The following is a 16540-nucleotide window of genomic DNA, read 5'->3' on the forward strand; positions in this document are numbered from 1 at the left end:
TCTTTCCCTAAGAACAGAAATGCGAAACAACTTTCTTTCCCTGAGAACAGAAATGAGTATCATATATTATATATATATATATCTATATATATATATATATATATATATATATATATATATATATAGATATATATATATATAATATATATATACATATATATATATAATCATACACACAGTATAAGTCTTTGTGGAATGATATCAATTTGCAGAAGTGGTTTCACATGCATAGCTCAAAAAGGAGAGGCCCAATTCAGGCTTCGGTCCAAGAAAATAATCCCAGTCTGATTAGGCCCGTCTTTGGAACTAAACATCAACCATCTCATATGTCTTTGCTTTCCAGTACAACAAAATCACACAAAAATATGTTTCAATCTGCTTTCCACAGATTCCACACTTATGTTCATACAACACATTAAATGAACTGTATGAACTACAGCATTTTCAAAAGGTTTGGTATTTTATTTTTTTTACGTTAAGATTTATGAGAAGTCTTTAGAGTTCACAATATGCATACACACCTAAGAGTTTACTTCTCAATTTTTGTCAGTGTTGTATAACATTTACAAAGGGATGTGCACCCCTTTTTTTTGCAAGTTTCTGTTTTTGGGGGGATTGTTACCAGTATTAATGGTTAGCAAAAAAAAATATGAACACATCTTAGAATAAAGTCTAAACAGATATTGTATATTTAATTTTAGTTTTAGTAATACTGTTTTAGAGTACAGTATCAGTTAATTAAAAAAACAAATACAATCTTTATAGTGCTTACCTATTTTTGTTGCACTATAAATATTTTCTATTGGAAATACTATGCCCAGTCCGTAGAGTAAGACCTTTGCCAGGGCAGGTATGAGCTGCGTCGTCGTGACTAGAATATTCACACAGTTTGACCTAAGAAAAAACAAACACAAAACTGTTACAAACAAGCAAAAGAAAAGGTTAGCCATACAGCTGTTCTCTGGGTTATTCTTGGGGTTCTAGATCACTAGATTAACCTTCATTGACTTAGTTTTAAACGTCATTTAACTTGTGTTGATGTTTTCCACCAGGGTTGATTTATTGACCCTCTTAGTTCATCATGTAACACATAAAAAAGCAGTGGAAAGCACAGGGTCAAAAGTTTTAGGTTTGTGGAATTAAGATCAATAGCTTTGTATGTGATTAAAAAAGATACATGACAAGATTAGGTTCTCTTAAACTTCTTTTAATTTTTTTTTCTTTTGTTTGTCTCGTATGAAAATATCCGTTTACCTTGAGTGAATTAATGAGAGTGTTTTAAGTGCCAGTGTTAACCAGGAATCTGTCAAGGCCTCTATCTCTGCTCGCAATTGTAACCAGGCTTCCCTTTTAGCTGGACCCAGCAGACCTGTAATATACCAAGAAAGCTTGTTTAGTCGGAAAGTCTACTAGGTATTTCATTTTACTTTAAAGCTGAAGCTACTGTACATTTGAAACTGTTAAAATAAAAAAAAAAAGATAAAGCAAAACCTGTCACAAACCTTTCCCATGTTTTTATGCATAAAGTTTATTTACATGTTTTTTTTTGTTTGTTTTTAACAAACCAACAACAATACTTATTTGGGATCCCAACTTACCGCCAACATTGTTTTTATAGGTTGAATATATTTCTTTCACTCGTCTATACCGGAAGGCAAGTTTTCTCATCCAGTCAACTCCTCCTCGTACACCAGTTGCTAGGCAGAGATTTGCACTGGTTGCCGCTGCATGGAAACCATCTGTGCCAAAGTTGTATGTGCTGTGATTGAAAACAAAGGGGGGGGGGGGGGGGGGGGGGGGGATTTTTTTTATATTTATTGAATCTGCAAAAATGACTAGCAAATTGTTCAGATAAAATGACAGGATCACAGATGAAACGTACCTTAAGTCCTGGCCATTGTCATCTGAAGACACGTCATCAATATGGACCTGATCACATTCCTACAGAAAAAAATTAAAATAAAATAAATAAATAAAAAAAGTTGATGGCTTTTGATTTACATGAGAACAGAGCAACACCCCCCCCCCCACCGCACCCCACACAACAATATGTAAATAAGTGGGTAAACCACTAGGTGGCTCCCTTAGCAAGCCACCATGATCTCTAATGTGTCTGTTTTAATATTTGCAGATTTAAATATCATTTATGCAAGTATTTACACGTATCCATATGTAAATGACCATGCATGTCCAGGGAAGAACAAAGATCTGATGAAAAATTAGGACATGTGCTCCGTACAGAGTACTGTAGTATTTAACACATCCTGCTGCTCTTGGTTGATTCAATCAGTGTACACAGTAACAATAAACAGACTTTCTGGTAAATGTAACGTACTAGAAAAATTGAACCTGATGCTAACCACCAATGAAATTATGACCCCTGATTGCTGCTGAGCCACACACCAACACAGCCTGAGGCCAACTTTTCAGGGGAAAGCAGACAAAAAATGTGTTATTGGTTTGCCATTATAGGAGTCACATTTTTTCCTCTCAGAAGTACAAAATGTAGGAAAGCCTTGCTCTAACATCCAACTCAGCAGTTTTCTCTGGAGGAGGGATATAAATGTTTTCATACCCAAGCATAAGCAAACGTTGCTACCGCAGTACCGTCCACTGTCATTTTTAAGTCCAACTCATACAATTATATTTGATATCAGGTTTATAAACTGTTTTAACAACTGTTATTGTTGTTATAATTGCAGCTGTTTTTTTTTAAACTCTAGAAGAAAGTTAAGGTATATTTGAATATATTTTAAGTACATTACCATTCACTTATATTTATTTTAGTGACAACATATAGCATTTTAGAGCATACAGTTTTGAAATGTTACTGTGTCCTGGAATGTACTATAAAGAATTTCTCTGTTTTTGTTTTTACAGTATACTTTTTTTTTTTATTAAAATGAAATGCACACTACCATTTTTTTTAAATGGATTACTTTTTTTAATTCAAACCAAGTTTTTCCTATAAAATTCCTTCTCTAATTAAAGTTTCAACGGACTGTTAAAAGACACCAAAACACTGAAACCACTTCCTAGTTTTAACTTCATATGAACTTGACCAAATGTTGACGTTATTACATTCCTGCCTAATGCTATGTCAGGGTAATAGCAAGGGCTTGAGACCATAAACCTTTCTATTTTACTGGTTCCCCTCTGAACAAATTTTGTGGGGAAGGAAGGAGAGAGAAGAGTGAGGAGAAACTCAAACCAGCTGTTCCTTAACAGAATGAAAATCCTGACCCCTCAACCCCTGTTCTAATGCATCCATTCTCAATCCAGGCCTCTCCCAGCAAGCCGCAAGATCCAAAGAGGAAAATACTTTGACCTCATAACCTTTTCCTCCTCTCCTGAGGTCAACAACTTCAGATAAGAAAAAAAAAAGAAAGTCAATATGGCCTCACAGGAGGGCTGTGAATGTAACATTTTAAAAGATAGGTTGCCAATTGAAGACATGGTTCAGGAACTCTTTAAGTTGTTTGTGTAATCTGTTTCGGGACAAAGTTGTGAACGGTTCTCTAACGCGAATGTGCCACCAATTTGTTATGGGCTTTGCTCACTGAATGGCCCAGCATTCAGGATTTTTAGTGAAATCACATTATTGCCCCCCCCCCCCTCCTGTCTTGTAATACACAGCTCAAGCAGAAGAAAAGAGAATAGCCTGAGCCGCCCTGGGAAAGACAGACAGGCTGTTTCTCCTCATCTACCACAAATAGCTCTAATCCTCTGATTCAGAGAGGGAGTGTTTGTATGTAAAGGCAAAACCAAAACCTAAAATTACACAGTTAACATCATTAGAGACAACCCAACCCTTTTCCAGAGCCTACTTAGTTGTAAATCTCTCAAACAACAATGACCCAATTATCCACTAATTGCACAGTAATTAATATATTACAGCCATTCTTCTTAAATTAGTGCCCTGTGTTTGTCTTCCCATGTTTGTTTTATTTGGGTTTGTGGGATTCAAGTGGAGATAACTATTTGAAGCATTTTCTTGGGCCTGTAAGCTTGCACTAATTGCATGCTGGCAATTCACATATTAATTTTACTGTGAACAGTCCAGAAATCTATCGTTCATGGTCACCAGTTTATTTTAAGTAGGTGAAAGTGACAGCTTATTGTGCTTCAAGTGTGATATTTTGAAGGTATGCTGTTCTCACTATTTAAATCTTTTAAAAATCCAACATTTAATGTAAACAAAAACAAGGACATCACACAAATATACTGCTTAGGGTGAATTTGTGTTACAGAACGCTAAAAAAAACAAAACAAAAAACAAAAAAAAACACAAAAAACTGTACCAGCTGAAAGAAACAATGCATAAAAAATAAAACAACCGAACAAAAATCAGATACAGTTGTACTGTAGTACAAAATACATAGGAAAGCTGTTTTTTCTTGCTTCGTTTACTGCCATACTGTAAAATGCAGCACACATAGATGCGGCAACCCTTGAGATTGAATAAATAGCACTGTATAAAAGTAATAACTGTGTGCAGCACACATTTACGAAAATTACATATTGTTAAATACAGACAAGTAATTATTGTCATTATCAAATTTTTCTGACATGAACATGCTTTTGAAAGGTGACGGGCTGCCAGAATGAAGATTGCCCACAAAAAACAGACACTATAGTGCAAACCATTTCGTGACAGAAGTGCATCTCAGCTGTAATCTAGCAGGGGTTAATCCCATGCTCATTTAAGGTCTCTTCAGAAATGTCATGGAAATATCATTTAGAAGTTTAATACACACACTTTGTCTACCCATTATTTTCATTACTACCCATATTTTCATAGAAAGCTATATTGCATTTTTGTTCAAAGTGCATATATATATATATATATATATATATATATATATATATATATATATATATATATATATATATAGATATATGCACTTTGAACAAAAATGCAATATAGCTTTCTATGAAAATATGAAACCTACATAGGAAGTTATCAGGCCTTCCTTTGTTCTCCATATATCTGTCATTAAACAATCAGTGTTCACTGCCTGATTCTTCCTGTTGGAAAAGGTTACCGGTGACAACGCTTCAGAAAGCTGCATAACGTCAAAATGAAAATTATTATTAAAAAAATAACTATAAACCCCATACAGCCTCTGTATCTGGAAACAATGGTATTACATTTCACATTGCAGCTTCTTCTTTTTTTTTTTTTTTTTTTTATCCGAGAGGTCAATTTTGCTTTGAGCATAATTAGGCCTTGCTATTTGCACTACAGTAATTGCCTCCCAAACAGGTGAGCTTCAAGCTGACAATACGGCAATGAACGATTACTGCCATCATCACAATATTCCTCCCAGCATACAAGCTAATTCCATGTGAAAAAGTTCAAACTATGGTTCGCAGGTTCTCAATGCTGGCACTCGATTGGCAGAACCTGTCATCCCTGCCTGCCCTGCAGTTCGTGACCCTCAAATTTTCTCCACTTTCCCACCACAATTACTCTGCGTCGAAGAAAAGGGTGCACATTACCTGTGGGTCAGGCACAGGATATGGAGAACAAAGGGCCTTCTTGAAGCCCACTTCATTCCAATCTACAATTTGTGGATGAACCACCAAGGAAATAAAACAGCCTACGAAGAGTTCTAAAATGTTTCATTTTTAAACTAGCATCTAAACAGCTTTTATCGGTTTCAAGGATTCTTAAAAAGGTAGCATTTATATTAATTCAATATATTTAAAGCATGCTGATATGTCTAAAAACTAATTTTTATTTATTTAAGATATCTATTTAAAAAAAAAAAAAAAAAAATCTATTTTAATCCAGGCATCTCTAATCAGCGTTTTTCAGTTTTCTTCCCTTGTCAGTACAGTACTGCCCTAAGCCAATGTTCCTCCAACTTGCCCTTGGGGTCAGGAGTTAAAAGGACTTTAATCTTCATGACTGATTTATTCTGAGAGGCTATCTGCAGTAAGTGACCAATAGTGACTGTGGTTTTGTAAGTTTGTCATCAACTAGGTAGGAAGTGCACTGAAAGCAGACCCTGGAACAGCCACCAGATGAAAATCATGTTTAGTATCAAATGCATGTATTTAATGATATTCTTTGGGTCAAATGACAGAGGACATTCTTATATTTTATTGAAATATATGAATAATAAAGGTAAATATGCATTTTGTAGGAATTCCTACTTATGCTACAATAGACAGCTGACTAAATATGTAACTCATAATAAAAATGACTAAAGCAGTATGCCTTTCATATTTAATGTGCCACAAGTCTACCCTCAGGTATGTGTATTTTGAGATTATGCTGCACTAATTTAAGTATTTGTGCCAACTCCCCATGACCAGCTTATTCTGTGACTGCCACGACTCTTTGTCCAAAGTACTTGAAGTACTTTTTCCTTTAAGATGTGCTGGTTCCTGCTGGGATGACCTGATTCCCCCATATGAATAATCTGTTCCCCACTGTGAAAGACTGCTGCCTTGCTGAGAGAAGGCACATTCCCACATAGTCACTGCTTTTATTGCAAAGCCTTTGCCAGAATCAGTGAATGATGGAAAAGACAGGAATGCTTTTATCCCTTCCTATTGTAAATTCAGGTACTTCATTTTTTTTTTTTTTTTTTGTAAGGTTAAACCTCCAAGGTTAATATAACATTGGGCAGCAGAATTAAATAGTCACTGTTCAGTGAAAACAACTTTCGTCAATACAGAGTATAATGTTTTGTAGAATCATTCTTTAATGGACTTTAGGGCTCCTAAAACTTAAGATGTTAGACTGATCAAACTAGTTTGAAAGTATACAATGCTATCAAAAGACCAATGATAATGCTCTGCAACCTATCGCTCATCTACCAGTAAAATTAGCCTAATTACTATGATACCGTAAGCAAAAGTTCAGATCCGTAGTCTTTATACAGTAGCTTCAGGTTGTATGGTGTACACCGGTGGTTCCCAACCTTTTTCCCATTGAGGGCCGGCTAGTTCCAATCCCAAGTTTCACTGACCGCTTCCTTCAATATTAATTTTTTTAAGTGCTCTTAAATCACATTGTAAAATAATATACTTCTGCAGTTGTATTTTAAAACCTTAGTAACAGAAAAAATGCTGATAAATAACTGATTGACAATATAAATTTAAAGAAAATGTAATTACTTAAAATTACATAAAATGTACAAACTGAAACTGTACTTGTTTAAAGTTATTTTACTTCATTATTTATGTAATGTAAAAAATATAAACATATGTATACAGTACACCCTCTTATAACAAACTTGTTGGGGTCCAAGCCTTTTGTTCATTATATCGAGGGGTTTGTTACAGCAAAAGGACAACTGTTGGAGTAAGTTAACGAGATGAGATTGCGAATAAAAGTAGAATTACATGTACCTGTTCGTCTCATGTAGGCAACGCATAAAACACAGTGCAAAAAGCAAAAATCGCGAATTGAAGCTGAACATTTGTTCAAAATCAATCTGACATGAATCGTTTCAAAGTGCACCAAATCTTAATTCAAGATGCAAGAATCCCAAAACTTAGCTTTTATTCCAAATCAACCTGACGTGAAAAGTTCATCAGATCCTCAAGATTTTTTGTTGTTGTTTTTTTTGCAATCAAGCCAAAACAAAAAACAAGCCAAAAACCTTTTTTTCGAAAAACCCATATTCATGACAGAGATATGCCTTTTTCAAACAATCAATATAGTTTCTAGCAGCATAAAATTATTTTCGTTTCTGTATAGTTACACCGCACACTTTTTATTAAGACAAAAGAGAAGACTTCACTGCGGAGGAGGCATCCCATCCGTATAGACTGGGATGTTAACAGCGTGTGTTTATATGTTGTGTCTTTTTAAAATTTTTTTTTTTTGGGGTCCAGGGTCCAGATTTGTTCGTTATAATGAAGTTATAATTATAATTATAAGTTCGTTATAATGAAGGGCGTTATAGCAAGGGTGTACTGCATATATATATATATATATATATATATATATATATATATATATATATATATATATATATATATATATATATATATATATATAGCCAAATAATTCTGATGTAACTTTAGTATCTATTCCTATGCGTAAAAAAACAAAAAAGCTGTAAGTCTACAGAGAAGATAAAACAAAAACTTACCAATATGACTGTGTGCTTGGGGTGGTGATGAGGTGATGCTTCTAATGAGATATCTGTGCTTTCTTCTGAGCCGTAAGAAGTCCAGTCTGGGTTTCATGTTTGAGAGTGCTGCTCGAAGCGATGCTCAACATCACGTTTATTCTGGTGCTTTGTTTTTATGGCAGTCATGGTTAAAAATCCAGTCTCACACAGATATGTAGCGGAGAAAGGCAGCAATGATTGCAATTTAACTTAGCTCAGGATATTCTGGCCTTATCTTTATCCAAAATGCAGCCAGAGATTCACATGCTTGAAACTGCAGCTTCAAACCATTGTCATTTGATAACTCTATCAGTTGATCTTGATGTTCCAGTCTTTGAAATGAAGGGATCTCAAATCCATTCCTTTCCATTTCTAGGGTCTATATTTGTAGGAAAATAATCATTTTTCACTCAGCAATTTCAAATGCTGACCAATTAAATCAACCAAATTGTTTATGTCTAACTGCTCATTGGCACCACTGATTACTTTTAGAAGTACTGGAAGCATATCAAAACAATGTTTGGAAACGCGATTACTCCACATAATGTTTTTAAATACAGCGATTTTATCTGCTATCCAAAATGCTCTTGTCACCTTGCCTTCAGATCATTCACAGATGAAAAATGGCATCCAAATAGGCCAGCTTCGCAAGTCAGTCAAAATCCCTGAAACTGTCCCAATCAGACTTCTTTTCCATGAGATATCTGGCAACCTATTTCTGTGTGCAACAGCAACTGGTTATGCTGAGCACCCATTTCAGCGCACAAACAATCTGGAATTCAAAGCATGGGCTCTCATGCATTTAACTACTTTCACAACTGTATTGAAAACATCATGCAGTTCTGCCGACATCTTTTTTGTTGCCAGCATTTCCCTGGTGAATAAAGCAAAGCGTTGAATCAAATTCTGGGGCAACTGCTTTCACTTTCGCCACAACAACAGAATGACATCCCATCATTTCAGTGGCTCCATCTGTGCAGATTCCAACACATTTCCAATCCAATCTATGTCCAGTGACATATTCATTGAGACCCTTAAACACTTCACCACTTGTAGTTTACTTGGGGCGTTCAAGAGCACATAGCAATTTTTCAGTCAAATCGCCCCCATGTTCAAAACGTACATATGCCAACAAAATTGCAAAAACGATAATGTCTGTAATGTCGAATTGTAGTGAAAAATATCTTGCCTTCTTCAGCCCATCTGTGAGTTGATCTTCCATGTCTTGAGAAATATCTTCAATTCTTCAAGCCACTGTATTGTTTGAAAGAGGTCCACAACTTGCCCTTTTGGCTGCAGTTTCGCCCAGCACTTCCCAACAGATATATTTAACAGACGGCTTAACAGATTACCAACTCTTCACCTATTGAAAATGGCTTTTTGGTCTTTGCGATACAAAATGAGACCAAGCAAGATGCTTTCAATGTAGCTCCACTTACATCGCATTAGTTGTCGCTGACCCTTCGTGACGCTTTCTTTCAAAGAACTCTGCTGGTTTAGATTCCAACTCAGCATGTTTTGATTTTAGGTGCCAAATTAGTTTGGTCCAATTTATTTTCACACGCGCTTTTTATTTTACACGCACTGTTAAAAATATATATTTTTCAAATTAAAACAGGTTTAAAAGGCACTGAATTGCAAAAGAACTCTCAGTACTGCATCTCCAGCCAAGCCCCACCCCTTGTTCGCTGTACTTTTCACATACCTCTTTATAGACATGCATACTGATAAATCCTCTCCTGATCACTTGTTTTATCACCAAACTCCTTAATAATGTGATCCAAGTCATTATTTTATTACTATAGCATCTCAAAAAGCTCTGCAAATGTCTGTGATATTTTCTGAGTGCTGGATGCGGGAGCAGCTATCTTCTTTGTGTGTGTTCGTGTTATCTCTGTGGTGAAGGGGCTCTGTGTATTGCTCAGATACGGCCCTTTTTTTTCTGGCTACTCTTGGCTCCTACCGGATTCACTTGGCCATTGAAAGGTTTTCTCAGCTTTTTCTGGAGAAAAAACAACTACAGACCTGTGCTTGATGTCTTTTTGATGATGTCGGACAGGGTCTGACATCGGACTGGAAAGGGAAAATTGTAATGTCGGACCTGGTCCGACTTATGACCTCAAAGGGTTAATATAGGAAGCATTGTATTTTCGATTGTACCTGGATAGTTTTTTCTTTGCTTTTGTCTCATCCCTTTCCTCATGCCTGTCTTCTTCATCAAGTTCATAAACTTCACTTCCATTTGCGCCACACTCATGTTTCCGTTTTTCACCGCTGCTGTCTGATCCTGTTTTTGTCTTTTTGTTGAAAAAACTGTCTAAAGAAACTTGTTTGACATGCCTTTATCACTATCGACTTCTCAAAGGTACATGTAGCATTTCAATCTTACTGAAGAGCAATCTTAAGGTGCTTTCACAAAGAGGAGTTATGACAGTTCAGAATCGCGACTGAAGCAGCTTACAGGTCTGTGTGAATTGCCTATACCGCCACAGAACCGTCATACTTTATACCGTCTCTGTAGCACCTCGCAAGGTGGTTCAGTGACGGCACTGAACCGTCATAACTGCCTGTGTGAAAGGCTATATCGCCACTGAGGTGCTATAGTGGGCGCGGACTGAAAGTCAACATCACATGTTGGGTATTTTTATCGTCGGTGTTACACGCTTTAATTTTTGTCAAATACAATGCTGATCAAGAACGAGGTAGTAATTGGAGCGTAGAAGTAGTTAAGGAATTGTTAACTTTACAATTCTAGGAGTGGCAGCTACTAAACAGATACAGCATTTTTGGGGGCACAGATCTTGAGCGAGCAAAGCGAGCAACAGAAACAACAGGCTGTTAAATATATATATATATATATATATATATATATATATATATATATATATATATATATATATATATAAAACAAAAACGGTTAATACTTTATATAATTATTACGAAGGGGTGAAGTTAAATTAATAATGACTCCAATGTGTGTGTGGTGTGTGTATGTATACATATATATATATATATATCGCACATATTATATATCTATATATATAATATATATATTATATATAATATATATATAAAAAAAAAATTTTAAAGTAGCTTAATGGGATATTCAGTAAGTTGAATTGTTTCAAACCATTTGCCATGAAAACAATTTGCTGACTGACAGGTCTGAAAGTTGTACTCACACAATCCCTTTTCCTGTGTGAAAGGGTAATGATGGTGTTATACCGGCAAAGATTGCGCAATTTTGTGCTGTTTGAATGGGTATTGTAAATAACGTCTCTGAGACGGCATGGTGGTGGTATTTGTGTGTCAAAGTGTTATTACTGTCACAACACTGAGTACTGGAGCAACAGGCCCATGCACCATTACAACTCTCTCATTTTCTGTGTAAAGCCATGTGACAGGAGGACTGTAGCGGTGACACCAGGAAGAGAACACAAACAAGGCAGTACGTGCGGCAAATGAAACGATGGCGATGCTCAGGATTTATTACACAACATAATACACAGAGGGAAAGGTAAATACATTGTTAATCTGACTACTGTACTGATTAATAGTGCGTCTTATAACAATGTGCTTCTGCTTCACATTTTGAATAAATATCATGCAAACAGAAGCGATGGCCATTTTCTATTATTGCTACACTTTTTTTTTTTTCAGCCTTCTTGCGGAAAATCTCCCAGTTGACTGGCGGTTGGGAATCACTGGTATATACAGTCCTATGTTAACAACAACATCCACAAATTGGCTGTATGCCAAAACTAATTGTTTTAATAAATTGTTTTAACACACACACACATGTGATATATAGTATGTTTTGGGATATTTATTAATATCATCAGAGTGAGAAACACATATTTAAAAATAAAATACATACAGTAAGTTCTAATGTCTGTGCCAGAAGGCAAGGTAACAAATGATATGCTATTATTTTTTTATTTCTTTTTTTTTTTACAAGACAGGTTTCTGGTACTGTTCACATACTGTATCAGACTTCAGCCTAACCATGAGGTCTGTTTGAAACAACTTGACTTGTATGCTTCATCTTTAATTGCTATGAATTGTAATTTCTATAATTTAATCTTGACATAATGCTTGATTCTTACTACCACAAAATGTTTCATTGTAGCATGAATTACCACATCATTCCAGTTTCGTGAGCTAATATTGTTCCTTCTGATGGCAGAAACGCATACGTATAACAAGTGCCAGTATGTAATTAGGATTTCCCTTAGGGAATCCTTCAGAACAAATGTCTGTCTTTTCTTCTTCCTGATAGAAATATGGCAGGCAACCATTTCAATGCAATTGACACAAGGTCAAAGGGAAAATGTTTATTTTTAGAAGAATGAAGCCAACACTTTAAAGCTGTATGTACTCGGCCGTAACACAGGTTTTAAAGCACATTGACTAACTGATTTACACTATTTAAACTTAACATGTTTTCTTGAAATGTTAAACACGCGTGTGACTTGATAGCAGTTTCTGATTTAAGAAAAAAAAACAACCACAACAAACATCTTACCAACATAAAAGGACATAAACAATACTTTCTGGAACAGTAACTGCTTCTCTTCCTTTCTATACAAAATTATACAATAATTTTAAATGACCACAACTAGTATTTACAACTTCTGAACTTGATTTAAAACAATGTGTCATCACAGTTAAAACAGTAATGAACAGTGGTCAAACTACCCTTTTGTTTTGTAAAGAAAGCAGGGATATATGTGCCTTCAATTTGAAATGCTGTATGTATAATTTAAAATGTTCAGAATTTATGAGTCAGTTTAAGATTTTTACTATCAACTAGCCTTTAATCTGACAGTACAAAATGAAATAATTCCCTTTACTACAATACTGCAAAAAAAATATGCAAGGCACATTTAAATAATTTTACTGCAGTGTGAGCTGCCAATTCATCTGTGAGTAGTTTCATCACAGATGAAAGGAAATCAAAATACATGACAGATGTTGAACAAACCACATTTAAGCTGACATTTTTCAAATGACTGTGGCTCATCTATTAAATAAGGTGCAGTTTCTGAAAGAGGGAAACATCAGGAAATATTTTTAAAGCCAATTGCTGACCATTAACTTTGATCAGTACAACTGGCATTTGAATCTTTCAGATTCATACTGGTGTTTGAAGCAGCACCCCTTCTTTCCTTTTCTTTAGAAAGCATATCACCAGTGACTAATGAGACTTGGCACTCTTACCACAGCTTACTTCACACTTGCGTTTCAAATAAACTATTGCCTCCGTAACGCTCTGTTCTTATGTTAGAGAATGAGCTATTTGGTGGAATTTGGAAGCCAGTGGCTTCATTTTTACAAGGTAAACCCACAGAGCATCACAATGCCAAACACTGTGGCAACTGCTTGCATACAGAGCACTCAACACGCTGAACATATTTTACAGCTTCTTACATGAACCACAAAACCATAGCCCAGTTTCATACCATGATTGAGGAACACATTTTTTTATGAGCAGTGTCACCAAGTACATGCAGCATGACACACAGACAGACCAAGCAAGTATGGAAATACTAGAACCTGAAAAATTGTACCTGCCACTGGGGGAAAGAAGTAGAGTCTAGTCACTGGACCCTCAGACTGACAGCGCATGTAAAAGTCATGATGTCCCATGGATTCAAAGGTAATACTTTACCACAGTGGGACAGAACTGAGAAATAGGCACCCTGCTATTAAATGGTTGTTGATGTTTCAGTTAAATATTTAATGGTCTGCTCTTGCTAGTAATGTAATGTATGCACTCTGTTGTGACTTCTCTATATCTCAAGCTGGGTCTTAAATATTATAGCTTACAAAACAAGCTCCTGAAGTAATTATGGCAAAGTACACATTTGCGTGGGAGCAGACATAAACTAAACATTTTTACACTCAAACATTCAGCTTTGTTCAAAGCACAAATACATGTTGGACCAGGTCTGTTTATATATATATATATATATATATATATATATATATATATATATATATATATATATATATATATATATATATAAAACAAAAAACCCACTTACTTCCAAGTCATTGAAGAAAAGATGTGTATCTGCTAAGTTGAAGATCATTTCTTCCATCCGAAGTCCTAGTGACACAGACGAAGGAGGGTCCTTTAAAAAAAAAAAAAAAAAATTAAAAAAATGTTCCTTTTAGAAATGAAATTGAAAGAAAGAAATGTAGCACTAGACGATCATAATTAACATAATTTGGATCAATCAGGCACTTTAATTATGATGGTTAACAGCTTGGCAGATCTGGTTTAGCACACAAACAGTGATATATTATTAGTTCCAAAATCATTTGATTCACAGCACATTATCTTAAGTGAAAGCACAATACAGACATTATAGATACATTTAAAGAATGCACTTCAAGCAATTACTGCTTAATTACCCAGAAAACGACAGTATAATTGCTGGCATTGTTTCCACCTAATAAGACCATATCTGTTGTTTTTTTTATTAATGGAAACAATGCTGGACCTTGACTGAATTGAGCTTCTGTTGTCAATAACAGATTACAGGCCAGCATCTCAAAACTACCAAATGGTTTGGTGCAATAGGCAGCTTCTTTTTAATGACTGTCTTATAAGAGCACAAATACTTTATTTCTCTCTTACTCCAGGCTATTCTCATCAGTGGTGTGGATTGCTGCGGGAAAGCTTGATATACAACACTTATAGCTGTCTTGCTCTGAACTTCAGTTTCTTATGTAATCAGTGCAAAACTTTACATGAGCGTTAAAAGTTACAAAAGAGCTAAAAGTCACTATACCTTCACACTTACTGAAAGTTTTAGGAGGATTAAATAGGATAAAACAGGAAAATTATATTATACAATAAATAAATACATTAATAAAAGATGTGTGTTAACAATAGAGACGCTTTATCTTTTAACTACCTGCATGAACAGGTCTCTTAAAGCTTTTAAACATTTTCTACTTTAAAGACAAGGTCAAGCACTTCTCTCTAGGACTACATTCCTTTCCATCTACGTTGCCGGTGGGAAAACAAAGACAAACTTTTTTTGTTGTAATACCTAGTTCATCCATATATATATATATGTGTGTGTGTGTGTGTGTGTGTGTGTGTGTGTGTGTGTGTGTGTGTGTATATATATATATATATATATATATATATATATATATATATATATATATATATATATGTTTATTATTTTTTATATAACCAATTGTTTTAGATTTTTAGTCTAGATTAAGATTTTAGTTTTAGGACCATGGTGAGTACTCTAGTGATCAGTGGACGAAAATTTACATAAAATTACAGGTCCTGTTTTTTTGTATTTTTTTTTTCTAATTATTAAATATGAGGGTCATAAATGTATTTTAATGTCTGTTTTTTTTATTTTTTTTTTCCCACATTGCTTTAACAAAATCACATTATATTGTCTGTTCATGTGAACTTGCTAACTCATGGCGTGATAGCTAAGACTAAGAGAACAATGAAGTTTAAAGAGTGATCTATATATATAGAATATATATATATATATATATATCATTATATATATAATATAATATATAAGAAAACGGAAAAATTCTGAAGCGATACGAAGTACTTCGTATGCTTCATGAAGCATGTCTTGTGGGTTAAGAATAGAAAATCTTATCTTTTCAGCTGAGCGGTTACAGTTCAACGTAATGTCAAGTTACGATGCCATACACTGCTTTGACAAACTGGATGAGTTCTTTTTCATAGACCCAAGACAAAAAAGTATGACAAAGTAGAGTGTTTTTTTTCTGTTTTTCTCTCAATGGCTTCTTCTTTTAAAAAAAATTTAATAAATAAATAAATAAAAAAAAACAACCAAAAGATTGTTTTATTCAATCGTTTTATTCTTTCATTTCTGAAAGCTGCAATCAGCCTATCATTTTGGGCACCACAATCTGAAAGTACTTGCTTCCTCTTACAGGCCACAGAATGCACAACATGAATTTAGGTGTGCTTTATGTGTTGAAACTACCAATTAAATAATAAAAAGATTGACTATTTGTCCTTACACCAAATGTCAACACAAGTTGAATCAAATTGTCAGGAACCAACAGACTTAACTTTTATCTCAAACATAAAAAGGCACCATCAAAATGTATCTAATTAAGAAAAGCATTCTTTGCTGTGCACTTAAAACTGTATTAAATACACATATTCTTGAATGAATGTTCTCTGTAAATCAAGTGGTATATTCCAAACAAACAGAAACAATACATTTTGAAACCATTTAAGTACAACTGGCTGTGTGGCCAGGCCTGTCTTTATTGCTTTCGCACCTGTCTTCAGTCATCATTGCCATCTAAGGGGCGCCAGCTCCACCCCCCCCCCCCCCCCCCCCCCCCCCACCCAAACTTCTCAGATCTCATCAAAA

General features: G+C 35.0%; 1 protein-coding gene across 6 annotated transcripts in view; it reads right to left on the minus strand.

Moving 5' to 3' along the window:
• The window catches only part of LOC121314349 (eyes absent homolog 1), a 44278-nt gene that overhangs the window by 2962 nt on the left and 24776 nt on the right, over positions 1-16540 (minus strand). For all 6 annotated transcript variants that reach the window (XM_041247502.1, XM_041247507.1, XM_041247504.1 and 3 more), the window contains 6 exons: positions 14183-14272; positions 1883-1941; positions 1599-1759; positions 1255-1369; positions 773-894; positions 1-7 (listed from right to left, as the gene is read on the minus strand). The exon at positions 1-7 is cut by the window's left edge and continues 92 nt beyond it. In XM_041247502.1, the coding sequence (XP_041103436.1) occupies positions 1-7; positions 773-894; positions 1255-1369; positions 1599-1759; positions 1883-1941; positions 14183-14272 (554 nt within the window). The remainder of the gene's footprint in view (positions 8-772; positions 895-1254; positions 1370-1598; positions 1760-1882; positions 1942-14182; positions 14273-16540) is intronic.

The sequence above is a fragment of the Polyodon spathula genome, chromosome 4, assembly GCF_017654505.1.
Source record: "Polyodon spathula isolate WHYD16114869_AA chromosome 4, ASM1765450v1, whole genome shotgun sequence".
Taxonomy (NCBI): Eukaryota; Metazoa; Chordata; class Actinopteri; order Acipenseriformes; family Polyodontidae; genus Polyodon; species Polyodon spathula.